Source organism: Eleginops maclovinus, chromosome 18, assembly GCF_036324505.1.
Source record: "Eleginops maclovinus isolate JMC-PN-2008 ecotype Puerto Natales chromosome 18, JC_Emac_rtc_rv5, whole genome shotgun sequence".
NCBI classification, from domain to species: Eukaryota; Metazoa; Chordata; class Actinopteri; order Perciformes; family Eleginopidae; genus Eleginops; species Eleginops maclovinus.
In genome coordinates, this window is record NC_086366.1 from 8,152,136 (window position 1) to 8,173,770 (window position 21,635).

Genomic DNA, 21,635 nt, shown 5'->3' on the forward strand with positions numbered 1-21,635 from the left:
ACAGTTATAAGAATAAGATCCAACTTAGCAATTAAAGGAGAGCATTATCAGGAATTCTCAACGTTTATCATAAAAATGCAATTATTAGATTGAAAGTTCTCTATTAAACTGAAAATAACACTAAATAAATGTGTGTTTGGACTGAGAGGAATATAATCAATTGCAATTTAAATAAGACTTGAGTGTCATAAACACAAATCAAATCATCCCCATACAGCATCATTTAAAGCAAAAACTAAAATCTAGATTCTGACATGTTTAACCGGAATATTCTATCTGTGAAGCTGGAAAAAATGAGAACTAAAATGCACCGTGTGGTCTTGGATTTCGTGCCCCACTATGGCACCGTTGATATCACACAATGTTCTACTGATTGGACCCCCAGCTGAGTTAGTAACACCTCTTTTAGGTCAGGAGAATCACACCTTTTTTTCAGCCTATGTATGGTGATTGTTGTGGAGGTGCATATACCCTGTGTAAGAGAGAAAGAGGGATATTATAGGATGTGATCGGTAGAAAAGACAAGCCAGTGGAGCCAGTGAGGCAGACAGAAAGCGAGAAAACAGAGAAAATGACATCTCGTACTGAAATAGAATCTGCAATGGTCGTGTTGGGAAATCCTCTGGAGGTTTTTAGAGTAAAAGTGCAGAGAGCTCTTTCTCTAGATGTGCAGACCTGGCTGAGGAGCGATATCGCTGCACATGCACTTACATGTTTGTCTCTTATGCCAACGCATTACCTATGACAAAATCCTCTCGGGATCATCCGTGCGAAGTCCAATGAGACATTTGTATGTTTTCTGTAACAGACTAAAAGTATTCTAAGGATTTGTCCCTTTCTCTCTCTGTCATCCCTAGATCTTCTCAGAGTCCATGTGCACTGTGCTAGATCGGTGTTGCATGATTCAGATAAACGTAATCCCTTCTATCCATATGCTGTAAGGCTGCGTCACAAAATCATATATTGTCTTCTCAATCTGTTTCACTCCGGATGTTCTGCGTGACCCCGGTGCACTAAAGACTGACTTATGTATCAGATTACGCACGCAATATTTACTGAGTCTTTCAAAGCTCTTCCGGCGTACCTGTGTATGGCAGCACACTCATTTCCTCTGAAGGACTTAATTTAAGAATGCAAAACTTGCGTGACATTTTAGCCATCATTACACATAGGTTAGTGGAGTTAACATAACAATTAACGGCTCATCAATAATCAAACAAAGCTCTCTCCATCTTTATGGATGATGAAGTAAAAAGGTCACAAAAGGTTCAATTCTCACCGAGACACATCAGTATGAACAGGGTCTATAAAAACATATCTTCCTTCGCATTGGATTATAACTTCCGCATCCATGTACTTATACAAAGTCGGCAGATGCTGCTACGTTTAGGGTTGAAACTTTTTGTTTGTTTGCTGTGTTTCTGTGTGTGTGCTTCCTTCATCACCAGAAGGCAGGAGGTTTATTAGAGCAGCTGGAGTCTGAAAGCCCCCTGATGTGGCACTAAACTTTAAATTACAGACTTTCTCTGTATGTGTGACTGTGTGTGTGCGTTAGTGAGTGTGTGTGTTTCGGTGGGGTTTTGACATATTCTGCCACCCATGTGGATTAAGCACATGTGAGTACTAACCTGCATATGTGCGCCATTACTCTATAATCTATATCTGTGTTTGTGAAACGTTGGCCGGTGCATGTGTTTGTGTGTGTGTTGTGTGTGTGTGTGTGTGTGTGTGTGTGTGTGTGTGTGTGTGTGTGTGTGTGTGTGTGTGTGTGTGTGTGTGTGTGTGTGTGTGTGTGTGTGTGTGTGTGTGTGTGTGTGTGTGTGTGTGTGTGTGTGTGTGTGTGTGTGTGTGTGTGTGTGTGTGTTTCCGCCCACATGGTCCAGGTGGCACAAGGAGGCATCCCTTCTGGCTTCCACTTTTGAACACACACGTACAAAATGAGACACACAAGTTCACTCCGCGGTGGATGACTGCACGTTTCTACGGATGATTAGATTACATAAGAAAACACTGCACAGCCCTAATAGTTGGTAAACCCAGATTACGCAGGATTATCATCCCTTTTGCTCCGCCTCTGTTCTCCCTCTGTGTGTATGAGTGTTTATGTGTGTGTGTGTGTGTGTTTGGGAAGAGTGGATGACGGGGGAGAAAACAGGAGGAGGAGGATGGGGGAAAAGGGTGAGGTGGGGTGGGGTAGAGGGTTTGAATGATGCTGCAAACACCAAAGCCAGATGGGACAGAACCCCTAAGCAGCTTAGTCACAGCAATCACGCAGGCTAAGTTGCCATCAATGGTGTATGTGCATGTTTGTGCGTGTGTGTTGCATGTATGTAGACGTCTGTGACTCGTGCATTAAACTGTGGCTGCGCAGACGCATGCTCGTGTACAAAAGCTGAGAATGTAAGAAAAAGAAAGAGAGGACGCAAACATTCTCATGCGATCAAGATATGAGAGGAGACAGGGGGAGAGTGGGAGAGTGAAGCTGCGAGAGTGTGTTAGTGGTGCACGAACAGATAATGGAGACAAGCAGGTCAAAGAGGTGGTATTATTTGGTCCTCGTGCCGATGAGATATCACAGAGACAATGGAGTGGGAAATTACACTGTGTATGTCACGCTACACGGGTATTGGCCTCAGGGGATCAGGAATCAATAACCCCCTGTCAATTGCAATCAGCTTTGAATTTGTGTATAGAATTGATTATTGAGGTTCAAAAAAGCAAAGTAAAATCCACTGATTTTCATACATTTGAAACAAGTCTTATACATGATGATAAAAGCCTTTAAAAATGCATATGCATGACACATAAAGAGCACTCATGTCTTTGCAAACCTTTCTGTTGTGTTGCTTTCCGCACAGTGAGAGGAGATAGCTTTAAAACTACATCAAACAAAAAAAACGGCGAAATGTAAGACCCAGGAGAGAAGCTTGCACGAATGTATTTACCTACATGAATATTCAATAATGGGATGCAGCACTTCACAAAGGGAAGTAATCACTGATTTATTTATTAGTGTTTTTGACATGCTATGCAATTATGCCACTGCAGGCAGGTTGTTGGGCTGCTCCCAGCCAAAGCTGTGTGTCTCTGGGTAGCACTGGTTAAGTTTAAAGCTCTAGTATTGATTTAAATGGATCAATAGTGATGATTGTTCTGGTGGAGGGATAATACATGATCAGGGAATGAAGGATTAAAGACAAACTCTGGAAATGTACTCGCATTCTTTCATTTTTTTTAGCACCTAACCTTCGAATAGCTAATTTGTGAGCTTCTTTGTTCGAATTATTTAATTCAAATGCCCAAATAAGATGGTGCTCTCACTATCTAAATCTCACATTACCTTACTTTTCTTTCACTTCACCCCCCCTCTACTTTCTATTCCCCTCTCCCTAAAGAGGAGAGGGAGTCGAGAGCTAGCCCCACTCGCCGCTCATTGAACGCTCGTCATTGCTTTTGATGGAATTAATTTGAATGTAAATGATGCTGCGATGGAAAAGCTTTCATTGGTGCCAGAGCTAAATTTCACACAGCGCTACCAACCGCGCTGCCCCCTGATGTCTGAGCCGTCCACAGAGAGACAGGAAAAAACAACAAAGAGCTACAACAATATGGTGCTATTACTTTCTCTGAAGCCATTAACAGCTGCCGAACATAATGAAATTACGTTGTCACTCGCTGGATTGAGTCAATGATTTCATCAATACCTGTCTTAATTCTTAATTTGTAATTTTTGTCTACATCAATGAGGCCATTAGTGTCATTTGGCTCTCAAGGGATGTGGTCGAATCAAACAGTGCTGCATCTTTTTTCCAAATGAATGTCAAATATTTCATTAAGACTTTACTAGAAAGGGAAATATACAATTTAAGATGAATAAGACACAAAGGCTAAATGACAAAAGATCAAAAGAACTGAGAGCATGAACAGAGGAAAAATGGAAATTTGACTTTATTGACTGTAAAATAAGTTAGTATTGGAAAAAACAGGAGAAAGAAAACAAGTGCTTAATGCAGGACAGACCTCTAAATAAAGTATGTTAAAGGTGGAGGCTTACAATGTGGAATTGTGTCCTCAAATCTCAAAATTGCAGAGGTATATCTGCGCACATGTCGAATATTGTGCAGTCATATATGTATTTGTTTTTTATCTTTACAATCCAAAACTGAAAATGACAAAGATTTCAGGATGGGTTGAAAGTACAGGTCAAATGCAGGCTTCATGATGTCCCAAACTTTAGGAAGAGCCCCTTTTTTATATAGTTTTGATTTGCTTTCCTGCATTGGAGAATTCCTCAGTCTTTATTCATTTAGTAAGTGGGCAACCATATATGGCTCATTTTTGGGAAAGATGAAATGAACCATAAGTTATCTTCTTTATTAAATGATACTTCCTCCCCTATTCCTCTCCTCATTCTCTTATCTTCTTGTCATTGTCACAAAAAAAAAAGCCCCCGCCAAGTATAAACCATCTGCTACATGCACTGATAAGTGATGCTTTATATATGATGTCATTGTCCAGTTTAAAAAAGTACAACTGTGTTTATTCGGATTATCAGAAGGACTTTCTCTTGGTAGGATGAGGAATTTCTCTCACTTCTTTAAGGTAAATAAGGCATCCAAAGTGTAAAAATGGTAGTTACTCTACATTCACACAGCTGGTTTTGATAGGACAAGCACTAACAAACACATTTAAGACAGAATATATTGCTGGGTTTAACTAAAACATTCAATGTCAAATCCAGAAAGGTTGAAAAAGACTGGGCCACAATTATTTTTTGGGCGATTATCCACTAACCAGTCTATGTTAGACCCATTTAATATCCTATAGATACTATTTATATTTGCTGACATCTGCACTCGACCCCTATCCCACTAATCACTGTGTTTTATTAGTAGCTCCGGCCTCCTTCATGTTCAGAGGGTCGAGCATGGCCACATTCACCATTCCACGTCTTTTACATCAGCATTGATTTCCAGTATTCTCCTAAAGTGAGCATTCGGCCCGCTCGCCCTCAGCACCATACATCACCTGACATTAATGCTTCCCCTTTTATATCCTTCCCCGTAAATCATCAAATCCCTTACAGAGACCTCTGCCTTCACGGCTTCCTCAAACCATCTGATTTCAAACTGATGCTTCTCCCAATCGTCACTTATCTTCCCTTGTGGAAAAAGACAGTAATATTTTTGAAGATATTTCTTAGAATGGGAGAGTTTTTTTTTAAAGATTTATCAACCTTTCAAATGTTGCGAGCTTCCGCCTTCCTCGAATCCTCCTCTTTCAACTACACAGCCCGGGTACAGACTTGTGAATCAGTCAAGATGTCACTTTGATGCTTCGTAAATCCTGCTCCTCTCTTTTTACTCTCCTTGGATGGAGGTATAAGAATTTCATAATATCTTTTGGAAATCGTAAGCGCTCACTGTTCTCTCCGGCGTTTTGAGACAGGAATAGACTGATGAAGTGTGTGACTGCCTCCACAGTAATTATGTGATGAATACGTTCATTCTCTATGAAGCCCCGAGTAGTGAATAGCTCAACTGATTATTGAGGGGTGTGCTCTTTTTGTGCCTGTGCCTGTGTGTGTGTGTGTGTGTGTGTGTGTGTGTGTGTGTGTGTGTATGTGTGTGCTTGTGTGCACATGAGAATAGATAGGCTCCAACAAAGAATCTCAAAGAAAGAGGATGGCGTGTGTAATTAACTTTCTGCGCCTCCAATCTGTTGTATCAATGAATGAATCGTAACAGGTCACCACTCTCTAAATTATAAATAACCTGGCACTCCTCGTGAAAGTCTTGTTAGCCAAAAGGCGGGACATTTAGGGCCACACCCTACCTACTGTGTCCTTTTCAACCACACATTCTGAAATATTGAGCCAGCTGCCAGTTATCTATTTCTGTTACAACACCATTTATCTCTGCTTTGAGTGAAACATTAAGGCTAACACATCAAGCCTTCAACATTTTAAACCCCCCTTAGATGGATGTTAAGCTCCATTAATAATACCACGGTCTTGCTGGCCAGCTCTTATGGATTTTCCTTCATAGACGGGATATAGTGCGAGTGACAGAGCTGGAGTTAGAGCTGGAGGGAGTGCAAGACGGATCATGGATGGATAATGTACAATGGCTCCCATATCCAGCCCCTGAAAAGAGCTACATAACTATAAGCCTCCAAGGGCTGGACCTTAGCAAACATAGTAATGTATTTGGAAAAACAGGTAAAGGAATCACAAAGAATGATTTGTAGTCTCAAGACCACCTCTGGGAGCCTGAAGATCCTTATTACTCTTAACTGGACAGTAGTAATATACTGTACAGTGGTCAAATGTAGCTAAGTGCATTACTCAGGTTCAGCACTGTTATGTAGGTTATGTATATTTTTATGATTTGGCTACTCTAAAGTTAAAGTGACCACTGCCGTACAGCTGTAGTGTTACGCATGCTATATTATACGATAACAATACTGATGTTTAAATACTAGCTGATCAACAACTTTGCTAACACTGCCATCATCAAGAAAATGCAACAACACAAGACAGCTAATATAACTTTTTTGAAGAGTTAGCAGTTCAATCCTTGACCTTCTGGCCGAGTGCCGTTCAAATGGTCACGCCAGCACAGGTCTAGTTTTATATGAACGCAGTCTGTTTATTCTTAGTTCTCTTCAACTACCTTTACGGTATCTGACAGTTGTAGTTAACCTTTTCAAATACAATTGTACCTACATAATTAACTCTTAAAATATAATGCATAGCTAAATATCAAACAGCCCATCAGTAGGAGATGACTTAACATGGATCCAAAAATGTGTTATTTATCAAATTGCCACACAGTTAACCATTAGGGGAATCTGTACGTTTGGGGGCAGTTTTTTGCTTAGTTGGTAATGCCTGTACACATGATGTAAAGATCAATAACTGCTCAGGACCTGGCCACACAATTCAAATGGTAGTTGCAATTTATTGAAAATAATAGCTAACACAGCAATGAGTTTTTCTGCTGCAGATTCTTTTGGGAGGTTATACTTCTGCAGCTTTAGTAGTAGTAGTAAAATAACAGGACTTTTCTTTTGTTTGTTTACACCGTTCAGCTGGTACTTTATCTATGGCAACGATCTAAATGCTTTCCCACCACTGGTAATATAAGAAGCTGTTATTCAGTATGTAAACAAGATGCTCATGACCACAGTTATATACAAACATGGACACTCGCACTCCGTTATCCCCACATCCAGCTCACTGCCTGTCAGTCAGGCCCTGAGGAGTCTCAGTGGACGCTCGCACACAGAAAGACGTGAAGAAAAGATCAATGGGCTTGCGTTTATCGAGCAACATACCCCCCCTCCCTCCCACTCCTGCACCACACCATCACCACAATCCCCACCACAAAGTCTCTGACCTGCCCCTCGACAGCCAACGCAGTGAAGGTATTGATTTCTTTATATTAAGTCAGCCTTCATGAAAAGCCCCAGGCAGCAGAGGAGGAGAGGGAAGAGAATGGTATGAAGTAGAGGAGGATGGGACGAAAAGGAAAGGCGCTGGAAGAGAAAGGAGGGCAGGAAGAAAGAGTGTAACACCTGGTGCCTCTGGTACTGTACATCAAACTTAAACAGAATCACATGTCAGGCCTGAACGTCAGTACATTCCTGGGCTTTTGAAATTTTAAAAATAATTAGCTTGAACTGTTCTTGTTGTAGGTGATATGGTGACACGCGAATGTTCTTTCAAGGAGATGGGGGATGGCTGTGAAGCTTACAGTATAAACATTATTGTGACGTTTAGTATGGACACATGTTGTTTTTTATTCAACTTCTTACCTGTAATGCAGGCTTTAATATGTGCAACACTGACTAACACATCTCTTCAATAGCAATAATTTAGGATCGGGGAAGAATCGGACTCAAGCCATTTTATTCATACTGCATCAGTAGTGGGTTTCCACGTATGTTTGGATACTTTTTTATCAGTGAAAGCATTTCGCTATGGGAGTCCTTTATAACCCCCACAGAGCCACAATTATCAAAGCACCCTGAAATAATCCATGTACTAGCCTTGCGGTCCGGCCTCTAAAGTCTACAGGTGCTTCACTATCAAAGCAGCCCTATAAAAAGAAAAACTATTTCCTAGATTTTTACAATCTGTATCCCTGGTCCTTCAAGTCTTTATTTTGAGTAAATAATTTAATTTATTTTATCTGTAGTTTGCGAAATGGGCTTTGGAAGGGCTTCATGATGTGTTTTAAGAATGCATCTCTGAAACCAGGTTAAAGGAGGAAAGGAAATTTACATCACTTTCATATCAATATAACACAGTCAGGTAAAAACTGTGACTTGGTGTCAGTTCAGTTATGAGTGTTTAACCTGGGCTTTGTGTGGATAAACGATAATTGTACTGTTGGGTTGTTTAAAACATTAGTGCGTTTGGAGGTGGATTTGATCTGTCTGCTGAGCCTAATGGGCAGCACGTGCATCTCCTCACTCATCAGCTGTTACTCTCTTCTGCCTTCCTTCCCTCGCTCTGTCTCTCACACGCCTTTTTCTCGGCCATGCACGCACACTCATTTTCACCCATCTTCTCTTTTCACTGCAAACTCTCTCTTTGTGGAGGAGTAATAGAAGGCGTGTTTGCCAGCCATATGGCAGTGCCAGGGGCGTCCGGAGCAGATGTGCTCGGCATTGGGGCTCTGCTCTGTCAAGCACATGCAAACACACACACACACACACACACACACACACACACACACACACACACACACACACACACACACACACACACACACACACACACACACACACACACACACACACACACACACACACACACACACACACACACAGTGACTTGCACATTGCCTGTTAAAAAGAAGAGGTCACTGACTGACAAAAGCATTATCTAACTCCCAAAGTGCGGTGCAGGAGCGACAATCCTACAGTGAGCAACCTTTGGGTCTTCAATTGAACTTCCATTTTGTCATTGTATGCTTTTTTCGGTCCCTAAACTTGTGAATTCTGTAATAATACTGAGTATTCAACCACTTATGTATAGAAACACACAAATGTCCATAAAGTAGGCTAAGTTTTACAATGTGATGGTATCGAAGCACCATGTGAAGATGCGTGTCGCCAACGGTACAGCAGGTTTGTCAGAAAAGTTAAGCATCATCTTATAGATGTCTTTTTTTACCCAGAGATTTTATATGTGAATGTACTGAAAGATGGTAAATGGCTAAAAGAGTTGCTTTTGACCAATCTTATTGAAAGAAAACTTCTCTTGAGTGATCAAAGTTTGGTGCTTTTGACTTCTTGTTTCTTTCGCTGTCTGAAAAAGAGCCGTTGCTTTGATAGCGCCGACTCAGCGTGTTTGTGTTGATTTTTTTTTTCTCGAGCCCTTTTTTGCTGAATGGTAGAAGAAAGATGGAGGTATGCGTTTTTGTGTATGTGTGTGCGTGCGTGGGTTACAGTACAGTAAAGTTTCCCCTGAATGAAATGGGATGTAAATTTGAACAGTGTGCAGAATGAGAATATAGGCTGGTTCCCGGTGTTTGCTGAGCCAGCGTTCGACCTACATCAAACTTCCAAAAGCAGAATTTGTTATAAAGCATCAATCATGCTGGTCAACACGTAGGCACAAGCACACATCAAAGAGTTCTGGGTAGAAAGGCCAACATTCCTCACAGAGATGCAATTTTTTAAAACATTCCCTTAAAATACTTTTCAAATGTACTTCCCTTTATTATTTACATCTTATTGAGTACTCCAGAGTTGGTTGAGATATAAATCAAATGAGAAAACTATGCAGTGATTTTGCAAGTTATTATATTGTAAATATCAATAACAAATGTTTGATGTTCATATACTGTATATGGAATTTCCATTTCGGACCATCAGCCCTTAATTAACTTCATATCAATTGATGTTTTATTTTTCCTGTCATAAAATCTATAAATACTTGCATGTATTCTTATTTTTTGTGATGTAATAAATTAAATAGAGGAAGGCTGAGCTTCTATTATTGTAAAAGATTATGTACTGTAATCATATGACTGGCCTCGTTTATTTACCACTGAGAAATTCTTCCATGCATCATTGAACTGTTCATCAAGAAAAACGTGTCTACACAAAACTGAAAATGTCAACAAAAACAAAATCCATCTCAGGCCACCACCCTTCTTGGTTCCTGGATCAACTCAATATAATTAATCAAAAGTTGACTGTGCTGATTTGTGAATGGACAGCGCAAATGAAAGACGAGAGACAACAACCATTTTTAATTTAGAGAAAAATGGGTTATGTGAAGGGAATCAATATCTGTTGTTATTTCCTCCTCTAAATAACAACATGCATCACTTGGCTGGTTGTATGTCATGGTGGAGTCAGCTCAGAGCAGCTGTCCACAAGGAGATCACAGAACCTTTTGGGAACTTGGGAAGAAAACTCCAGAGCAAGTGTGAGTGTGTGCGTCAGTGTGTGCATGTGTCGGAGTCAATGGGTTGATCTTATATACAGAGTGTTTTGTTTTTATTAATCGTGAAAAATGAAGGAAGGTCAGGCGACAAGAAGAAAGATAAGGAAATCCAGATATTAGAAGTAGCTGTAACTCGTTTGGGAAATGGCTTTGGTCTGGTTCTTCTGTTCCCCACGGTCCTCTGATAGACTCCATTCCTGAGTGACTGACTCAAATATATATATAAAATAAAACTTATCACATAGTCAGCAGTACAATTCATTATTTTTAATTTGAACCTTTTTTGAACTGTTTAAAATCAGATGTGGCTGAACTGAACCGTAGCAGAGACTCTCTCTGCTTTCCTCCGATAATACACATCAGCGGCACAGAGTTGAGCGAGGGTTCATACTGAAGGTGAGCCACACAGGGACTCATACGGGGGATGAATCATTTCGGGCCTTTATTGCTGGAGAACCGTCCTGACCAAATCAGCTACAAAAGCGCTGTTGCTCCCAGGTGGCATGGCGAGTGTTGGCGGGTTTAAAAACACCGTCTTAATTTGGAGAGGTATTGGAGGAGAGGAAGACAGAGTGAGAGATACAAAGAGGCAGATCAAACCAGGCAGAATGATGGGGAAAAGAAACAAAGAAAAGAACAAAGTAAAGTAAGACAGCAATCACTGCCTACAAGCCAATTACTTTCTAAGGGGTAGGAGACACAGTTACCTTAGGCTAAACGCTGGTTCCAGGAATAGTACTCTAGTATTATATGCTGGCTGGCACTCAGAGGCTCTGGCTGGCTGACTGAGAAGCTTAGACTGTATTTGTATTAACCTGTGTCGTGCAGACATTGGAGGATTGCCAGTAGACTAGCCTTACCTGCTGACGTATAGTACAGAGAGGGTAAACAACGCTGCTTTTCCACAACACAACAGTGTCAGGGCCCCGGGTTCCAAAATAAAACATCTGCAGACTTTTTTATATAGGACATTTACATTTCTCATTGTGTTTTACTGGTAGTTAGTAATTAACATAATTACAAATATGATTTTGTAACCCTCTTTTTCTTATCAAGTCAACAATGGTACTTCGACTTAGGAATACTGCATTTTTTACATTTGCTTTCGTGCTAACTTTTACCTCTAAGCTACCTACATACCAGACATAGACACACTGTTGTCACTCACTTAAAAGAGACTTGAGGATGTCAGCTGCAAAAAAGCCAAACCGAACCCCCCTGCCAATCATGTCAACTCACCGGCAGATCAGTATGCTTGCCAGGATTTTAGATATACGTGCAGACACGGTGACAGGTTTGCCAAACATGCATGTCTGACAGGGAATGGAGCACACAGAGACAACATGAAAGCTGCAGGGGGGCTGGTGGCTGACATGAAAATAATCTGTTTCTTAGGGGAAATCCAGGTCTGGTTCCTCAGCTGTCATTTGAAACAACACACCCAACAACATGTGCTGGCAATTTGCAAAACAGCATGTTTTTTCTGCTGTATGAGCGAGCACGGTAGAGATGTTTTTGGTTAGAGCTGAATATTTGCGATTAGTGTACTCCACTGAAGTTGGTACTTGATGTTTTTTGGACAAAGTGTGTGTATGTGTCTGTGGTGTGTGTGTGTGTGTATGTTTGTGTAGTGTCCAGGGCTGCATGTGCAGAGCCATCTGTTTGCTGCTTTAGCAGTAGTCTTCCAATGCCCGGGCTTATCTGTGCACGAGGGCAGTGGCCTACTTTAACCTTCTGCTCGCTCATTGCACACAGACGATCTCACTAGTTTGGTTGATCACCAGTTTGCTTGTTCATAATGACTTTCCACTGTGGTTTGCATTAGCTGTCGGTCTTTATACTGTCATTCATGACACTTTTAATAATGTAACAATATATAATGTTTTTACTTGTAATTTGCTCCTAATTGTTTTTCAATTGTCTGCACTAAATTATGGTATTTTTGCCATCTACCTTTAAAACTAGATACAACTTGCAACTTTAACGAAAGTGTAGTAGACTCATGGTATATGCTGATGCCAGAGAAACACAAATAAACCTACAGTAGTCAGCTGCAATGTCTCAAAACAGACCTCGTCACAAGTGGGGACATTCTGCTACTCATGTGATATACACTTTTTTAGAAACGTGTTTTGCGTCTGTCCTGCAAATGTCTTGCAATGCATTCCAGAATTATCTCAGAGTAGTTCAGATAAAGTGAGATTGAACTCCTGCACATTTGACTGTCCATTCATGATTTTGAGGATGTAATAACATAGTGTGACCAGTGCTACATGCTATAGCTTGTTTGTGGGCAATAAGGCCTTGTGATTATAGTAGTAACACATTAGGATCGCTGTAAGCTGGGCAAGTCAGACGCAGTACAGTTAAGAGGACAGTATTAAGCTATGTAGGGTTGTCAGAGGGCGCTCTTAGGGAGTTGGCTGTTGTAGCTAATAGGTCAACTGGGAGGGGCGGGGTGTGGGATGAAGGGGAGGATGAGTGAGAGATTTTGAGGGCTCTTTCATCGGATTGAAGTTTTGTCTGAAGGACCAAAGGGGGGAAACATGGAGGGAAGAGAAATGGAAGACCAGGAGGGGTTGTGTGGTCAAAATCATGTGAGGAAATTTTTTTTAAACTGACATCATCTGAGTTCCCTGTGACCCAACAAAATCCCCCACCCAATAAATGAATTGTGCACAATCTTGTTTTTATCAATCAGACAAGGTAACCTGAAGAAGATTTAGTTCAGATATAGATTCATTGACCAATCAACTGCATGCAAATCGTAATTTTGCATTTTTCTATAGTCAGTAGCTTTGATTGTGCCTACAGTTGTAATGAAATATGCACACAATTTGACCGAGGCCCTTATCAGTGGGAAATTAAAGTGATTGTTCAGCTTTAGTTCACAGAGTTCGTTTGTTTGGTATGAGCACAGTAGGCAGGACCAGCATTCGCTTCTTTGTGAAATATGAATGAGGACCTTTTATAATATGCTCCCTGTAGACCTGGTAAAAAGGCCAGCCTAAAGGCTCAGTTTGCTTACTAGATTTGTAACATCCTCTTACAGCCCTATCAAAATCTGAAGTGAGTAATAGGTTTATCCCAGTCACACATAGCTTGAGTTAAAGAGTATATATGATATGAGATGTTATATGGACAGCAAAGCTTGCAAACGAAGCTCAAAGAAATTGATTGACATTTTGGATAATATGCTTGCTATGTTTCTTGCTGAGAATTACTTTGTTGAATATTGTTACAGGCAATACATTAATTATGAAGCTGCAGCCAGCTGCCGGTTAGCCTAGTTCAGCATTAAGAATGAAAACAGGGGAAACAGGTGCCCCAGCTAACAAAGTCAACCTACTTACACCTTTGACATTGCCTAATACAAAACAATTTATCTTGTTTGTTTCATTTGTACAAACACTATAAAAAAGGGGTAAAAACTGCAAGTTGTGGTATTGACTTCCTGTGGAGACAGCAATACATAACTTACACTCCCAATAGCACCTTCATTCACGTAAAAACAAATAGTTATAAACTAGACAAACAACACAGTTTGTCCATTGGTGCTTTTAAAAAAAAAAAATGTACCTTTGAACAGGGCCAGACTAGCTGCTTCCCCCTTGTTTCCAGTCTTTATGCTAAGATAAGCTAACTGTTATACACTGTTATGTCTTATGAACTGTCTGGCTTCACTCTCAGCAAGAAAATAAAAAAAACTAAATGTCTATTCTATTAATCTGGTAAACATTTTTTAGGCTTTCCAGGCGATGCAGAAAGAAAATACTTAATAATTGAATCCATTCCTACAGATTCTGTCATCACAGCTTATAAAGAGGTATTCAGGTATACAGTTATACACTTTCAGTATCAAACTTAGTTGTTCTGTGACTTATTTTTACCTCAGCAGTGCTTTGAGCATGGTGCTTGATGAGTTTCCACCGAGCAGATGGGTACACAACCATGCCACCTGAGTTTCACACGGATGTCTTTGTTCGCTTGTTGGTTTCGCCCTGGTGCCTCACGGGCAGCCGCAACATCACAGGGTCCGTACATACATGAACACAGCCCATCATAAGGCCCCTGGGTATCCTGCTAAAGGAATGGGACAGAGCGTTGTTTCTGCGTGGGCACAGGTGTCTTTGCACAGGAATCCATGTGTGGATGTGTTCATTCTTGTGTTTGATTTCATGCTTTTTGTCCTTGCAGTTGCTTCACTTCTAGTATGTAGGTTAAAGCACGAAAGCAAATCGCAAATGGCGTTTGAGTCCAAAGAGAGGATGCAGATTAAACATGAAATGTGATCAGAGCTGCCAACTGTCACGCCTGAAGCAGGAGATACAAGATTTTATGCTCGATCTCTCGTCGCTGCCTCAATCTTCTCCTCTCCCTCCTTAAGAGCGGTCTCACGCTCGGAGAAAACGCAGCTGACAAAAAGTGGCTATCACGCATGTAGCCAGCTGACTGCGATGTCTATGTCCGTTTCTTCTTTAAAGATGACAATACTATTGTCAAGGAACATGAACACAGAGTAATGATCATTTACGACGAGTTGAAGTATTTGGATACTCACTGTTGCCTGAAAAGAGGGATACATTAAGTATTGTGTAAAAAAAAGAGGATTAAAATGTAACTTTTCACATGTGCCACTCTTTTACAACCATCATCCATCATCTCACTTTAAAGTGTGTGTGTGTGTGTGTGTGTGTGTGTGTGTGTGTGTGTGTGTGTGTGTGTATGTGTGTGTGTGTGTGTGTGTGTGTGTGTGTGTTCGTTCGTTTGTGTGTGTGTTCGTTCCAGCCCTCCCACTGAAGCTGTGCCAGGGGTTCATCACAGCATCAGGGCATCTGTTTGAAACTGAAATAAAAGTCAAGCCTATGAATAAAAGAGCCACATGAATAATAACACAGGATGCAAATGGCTTGCCAAGCAGGGATTGTCTGTGTATGAGAGAGTGGAAGTGTTGCATTCACCCAGCATTTGTTCTCCTTGCCATCATGGCTGAACCCTATCTTGACTGAGAGTGTATGCAAACACACACACACACTCTTGCACCACACGCTTACACATATCTCCATGCTCTCTGAGGTGTATGGTTCTCTCATGCATTAATCAACAGCAGTTTTGACACTTGGCTCTCGAAAGAAGAGGGAGAGCAGTTTAACGGATCCACGCTGATGGTTCGTTCCTGCCCTCCACCAGCACTGCAAGCGCTGCCTGGGGGTGACTTTATCAATTAGGGCTCTCTAGAAACAACAGCATCCACCCGTTTTGCCTCTACCCTCCCCTTGCTCTCTCTGATTTAATCCCCCTCTCTGAACCTCCCTATCTGACTTTGGTTCCTCCCTTCTCATTGTGCATCCTTGACTTGTGCTTTTCTGTTCCTCCTCCACATTGTGCAATACACTTCACACTTTCTACCCACTACCCATCCTTTACTGCTCTGTTGTTTGTCCTTTGTTACTTCCTACCTTTTTTATATATGAGCAATTCTTCAACCCCTGTCTTTAGCATATGCTTAATTGTCCTAATAAGCCATTTTAAAAGAAAACATGTTCATAAGCTTAAAGAACTTTTTGGAGAATTTGTCAAATCATTGATGTAATTATTATTTACTGGGTCCATCTATTTTGGATTATGTTATTTGTTTGTGTTACAGTGAAATGAATGCCAAATATGATTTATTTTGCCCAAAAAGTGATCCATTTACTGAATCATTTTACTATTGGCAAAAACATGCTAAATGAAAAATACAAGAGGACAAACTTGCTTGGAGGCTTTCCATTTACCTGTAAAAATGAGCAAATACACATCTTCCCTGGCCCTGTATTTCATGTATTATTCAATCCCAGACAGTCAATATTATCCAGTCTTGTATGTTAATGCTTGCAGTAAAAAAATAAAACCTGATACATCGTCAACTGTCTACATTTTGCAAACTGACTGGCTTAACAATGAGGTGGTAGTTTTTCCTGATTTACATTCAAAGAGCTGCTGCAGTCAGCATACTGTGTTCAACTAAATCACATGTCATTGTAGTAATTGAGTGACTAAATGTTGTCGACCAAATCATCTTGAATCTTTTATCAGAATGGAAAACAGCGGTTTGGATTAACGAGGAACTACTACAGTCTGTCAGTCATTGATTGAGGACCCAATTAGAGTGACTCAAGCCTCATCTATTACATACAGTAACTCTGGGCAATGGTGGGTCAGCATCAGTGAAGAATGACTGTTTAGTTTTTTGCTATTTCCTGTCAGCCAGGCTCAGTCCTGCTGAGCTGTGCCTGGAGGCAGCTCAGGGCTGGAAAAAGAGAGCAAGAGGGAATAAAACGTGGTGAGGGAAATGGAGAGTATTGGATGTTAAACCCAATGAGATGGACAGCTCATTTACATTACATGTGCTTATGAGCCCGGGAGACATGAAGACAATTTCAGAACTCTGCGTGCAGCCCTTGGCAAGACAGGCAGAAAAAAACATGCAGGAAAAGAACAAAAGAGGGAAAACGTAACATACTGTATCCGCCCTGCTTCGAGAGCATTTCCTAGAATCAGCATTATTATTTTTTTGCCTCAAATCATGTAATTTGGACAGCACCGCTGAACTTTGTTGTGTCACAACAGCACGAAACATGTAATACTGTGGGGAAAACACATTTTATGTTGGTGGCCACATCTGACTCCCACCGTTGATCCCTCACATATCAAACCCTTTAAGTATTCTTTCTAGAAGGGTAGTTGTCTACACGGACATGCTCCCAGATCAGAGCTGAAGAACTGGCATAAAGCTTTGGAAGTAGTGTTTGCAAGAATGAGGCAATGCCAAGCAACAGTTCAGATGATGAGCTGTGGAGCGGGTCCCCTCTCTGTCTTTTAGATGTATCCCTGAAGGGCTACCATACAGTACATGTCACAGATGACATTCACTTAAGAGTTTGAAGATGTTTGTATAGCGATGGGTGGGATGCCTTGTGTGTGTCTGTGTTGGAGATCACATGTGTGCTTATTTGACCACTATATGTACAGTAAATGTTTGTGTGCTTATTTGAGATTTTTTTGTTAGTGTGTGTTTCTTGGTTGGCCATGGGAGCTTACAGGCTCTGTGCGCATAGGTTCTCTAATCCAGTGTTTTGAAATGAGCCCTCCAGCTGTTGTGCGCTTGAGAGACTGCTGCCTTGGAGGAGGCTTAGAGACGATAAGATGCTCCTTCTATCTTCATTCCTCAAGGACCTCCTCTTTCATTCTTTCTTTTTCATAGTTTTTCTCTTTCATTCTTTTCTCCTTCCTGTCTTTAATCTTTTTCTGTCTTTATCCCCTCACTAAATCTAGCACATTTAATATCTATGTGGCCATGAGAATGAACACTTACACTGATCTCATGCTGCAGATACATAGCCCATTCTGTTAGGGTCGTAACCTTTTGTGTGAACTTCCCCCTTTTCTCAGTAAATCCTCGATTAAGAGCATAGGTTGATTTTGCGCATGAAGTGAACATTGTGTACACAGAGGATATAAGAAGATCAGACTAGAGGGGTGACCTGAAACCCTGTATTTATTATATTATATATATAATGATGGCCTGAGTTTGTAGGCGTCATAAGCGGTAATGGGAGCCCATTAGCTGAGTTGGGATGTACACTCTGAGAGGACTGACAAGTTACTCAACGCATATCTTCTATTTAAGCAACTGAGTGAAGACTTATATTACTGTAAATCATACATATTGACATTGAAGTGGATTTCTTTGCCTTTAAGGAATATTGCTTGCATAATGTATGGCACTTCTTTTCATGAACATTTCTCATATGAACCATAACTGAGCGGAGCAGTTCAAGCACTGCCTATCTCCACTGTGCCAGCAGTGGGCCTGCCGGGTGTGTGGTGTCTGCCAGCAGAAGGGAAGCGTAGGAAGTCTGCAGGTTTCCGACGGACAGAGAGGGAGCAACAGGCAGTCTGTCAGCTTGAGTATGATGCTGACATTCAGAACCCAAATAAGGCATGAACGACACTTATGTCCTTTAAATTCTTATACATTTTGTGATCTAAAAATAAAACAGATAATCGGAGTTATGATGGGATTCATATTTCGTTGTAGGAAGTAATCATTGATTGTACTTGACATCTGGCTTGACTCCTACGTAACCACACAAGGCTGGTGGTTTCTAGTATTGGTTTATGGAAAGATCATCATCTTAAATTATCACTAACAAGGACGATTCACAGGACATGATCAATTATCTGTAATCATATCAGTGCCATCCTCCTCCTTACCATGTTTAGATAAGATAACTTCCCATTGGGGTTTTTGGACATGGATACATGCTTGCGGGGGAAGTCTAACTTAATTTTGCCTGTAATGTCTTTAGCTGTTCCAGAAATAGGATGCTGCATGTAGATATTTGTCTTTCTGGGTCTGTTGAGGCTGACAGCAAAGTGCAGATGAGAAAAGCTTCTTAGTTTGAGAGCATATACCTTTGTTGCATGGAAAGAAAACAAGCTATCATGGTTGTTTAATATGCTGTGTGCGCACTGGAAGCAACAAATAATACCAGAAATAACCATTACAACTCCCACATGTCATGTTCATTTAGTATGTATTGATACACGCTGCGGTCCCAGGAAATTAGCAAGAAGCAAGTTGTTTTAGGGGAAAGAATAACTCAGGAGACAGCCTATCGTGTTCCCGCTTTTAACTTTTACATATTTAATTTGATCCCTTCACAATGTGGTCTAGAGGTTTGTTTAGCTGATGAGATTTCAGAAGAGGAGTTTGGTTCAGAATTCATGTTTGTTTTGTTGTAAAGATGTAAGGTGGTGGAAATTGGATTCACTGAGACTCACACGTGATGGATATTGGTATTTATACACGTCACTTATTCTGTCTGTGTCTTTCTCTCTCTCTGACTTATTAAATGCACATCACTTTTATAGAGCGAGCACTGAAATAGCCTGAAGGAGGACTGACTACTTTCTAAAAGTGAAAAAATATGATTGGAAAGATTGTGCAAGATCTATCTAGTGGGATTTCTTTTTCCTATGTTTTCGATCTCATTCTGTCCTCTTGTTTTACTATGTGCACCTTGGTGCTGTGTGTGCTTATCTATGCTGTTTCAAGACACTGATCACTGGCTCCTTCCTCCTGCAGTGTGTGTGCGGGCGCTGGATGTGACCGTGTCCCAGAGCAGTATCCAGGTGGCCCGCGGCCAAGCAGCAGTCCTGCCATGCTCCTTCACCACCAGCGCTGCCCTCAACAACCTCAACATCATCTGGATGGTCATACCACTGTCCAATGCCAACCAGCCAGAGCAGGTAGAGTGCTTTTCACCGATGCACCCACCCACTCACTGTGACTCTGCATCAGTGCATGCTTCAGAGTTCCCCAATCGGTTCGGTTGTTATTAAATGTGATGAGAGATTTTTTTGTAAGTAGACAGAAGTGAGGTACAATGTTTAGTTACTTACTGAGATGTGTACTGCACTGAGATGCGTGTAACTTGTGTTCTAATGCAATGTTACTGCATACGCATCATGTGGATGTCCGTGCTGCTTCCCAACACCAACCATAAAGTCAAAGCAGGTACACAAGACTTGATCTGTACTAAGGTGTGCTCAGATACAGCGCAAAGAGAATACAAAAATCTTGAGAATTGAGAAATTTGAACAATGCATCCACAGAGAGAGACTCTTTTAACTGAAGGGACATCCAGTACAGTTACATGCCTAATGATCATAGGTCACTATGATAATCAAAGTACTGCACATGTATGCAGTGGCCAGTGGCACGTGTGTCTAAAGAAACAGACTGCATAATTGCTACATTACAGTCCATGTCGCACCCAGAGGAAATCATTTCTCTTTCCGGTGCATCTGAACGCACCTTTAGGGTCGTAGGTATAGACATCAGATGACTCTATTAGCTAGTTTTATAGATGTAGTGGTAGTTAGTTTAAGGTGTTTTCCATAGTTTAGTTAAATGTAGCCTGTATGACAGCATTGTCATGTAGCACTTCTCGACCTTTCTTTCGACAAAAAGCACAGTGATGCGCATTTAACTGTTGGCAATTTGTTGGCAATGTTTTAATTGGCACATACAAACATTGCATGATTTAGAGTTTAATTGAAATTTGTGTCCAACTGGTTTCATACATCTGTCCCTTCCTGGCCTGCTACTGTTATTTCCTTTCTGTTTCTTTTTTTTTTCTCACCTTCCCTTCCTTCGTCTCTATCTCTTTGACTCTTCCTCTCCCCTTGCGGGACTTCTGTGATTCCATTTGAGTTGTTTAACATGCAGCTGCAGGCCGTACAAGCTCACCTGCCTCCCTTTACTTTGAACCCTGGCGCTGGTCGGCCGTCCAAATAATACAATCATCTTCTGCACTAATTACCCAACGCCCACGACAGGCTCTATATCGCAGCTGTTCTCACCACACACACAAACACTGGTCTGCACACACGCACACACGCACACGCACACACACACACACAAACTGGCATTTGACAGACTGCTGGTCCAAATGCACTGCATATCCACATATATGCATGCAGGGCTTCATTATATTTACTGGCGTCACACATACATGCAATCATGATACTCAATAGAATTGTGAAAACACCCATTAATGTTTCCATATATCCATACATGCACATACAAATGAGCACACCTGTGGTTTGGCATTGAAAATAACAGGAACACATAGGCACTTACTCATGGATGAATGAATGTGACTTTTAGATGCTAGGTGTAGGAAGTGGATCCATGTAAAAGCCTGCATAACAATCATTGTGTTCTCCCGCTATACCCTCGCACGTGTTGTAGTGTTAATGTGTACCTACGAACAATGGATAAAAGTCCACGTGTGATGCACACATGGTCTTGTAGCGTGCGTTTAAATGCAATATGCATACAGTGACGTACAGAAGGAGTAGAAGAAGAAACAAATACTGTGTGAGCTACAGCATAGTTTTGCTAGGTTATGTATGTGAATTTGGTGAGCTGTAAAAACATGAGTGATGAAATGCGTGCGGCGACAGTACAAGGTCATTTTCGAGGAAGAGAATGTCACAACTGCTTACAGTTGATGCTAAAAGCCATTAACAATTACTGAACACAATTCTGTACACTTCCACACCCTCACAACCGGCGTAAGCACTTTGGTGAGTGCACTTGATCCACTCAGATCTC

General features: G+C 41.1%; 1 protein-coding gene across 2 annotated transcripts in view; it reads left to right on the plus strand.

The window, feature by feature from the left end:
* Positions 1-21,635, plus strand: part of igsf11 (immunoglobulin superfamily member 11) — a 90,304-nt gene that overhangs the window by 55,794 nt on the left and 12,875 nt on the right. For both annotated transcript variants that reach the window (XM_063906224.1, XM_063906225.1), the window contains exon 3: positions 19,599-19,762. In XM_063906224.1, the coding sequence (XP_063762294.1) occupies positions 19,599-19,762 (164 nt within the window). The remainder of the gene's footprint in view (positions 1-19,598; positions 19,763-21,635) is intronic.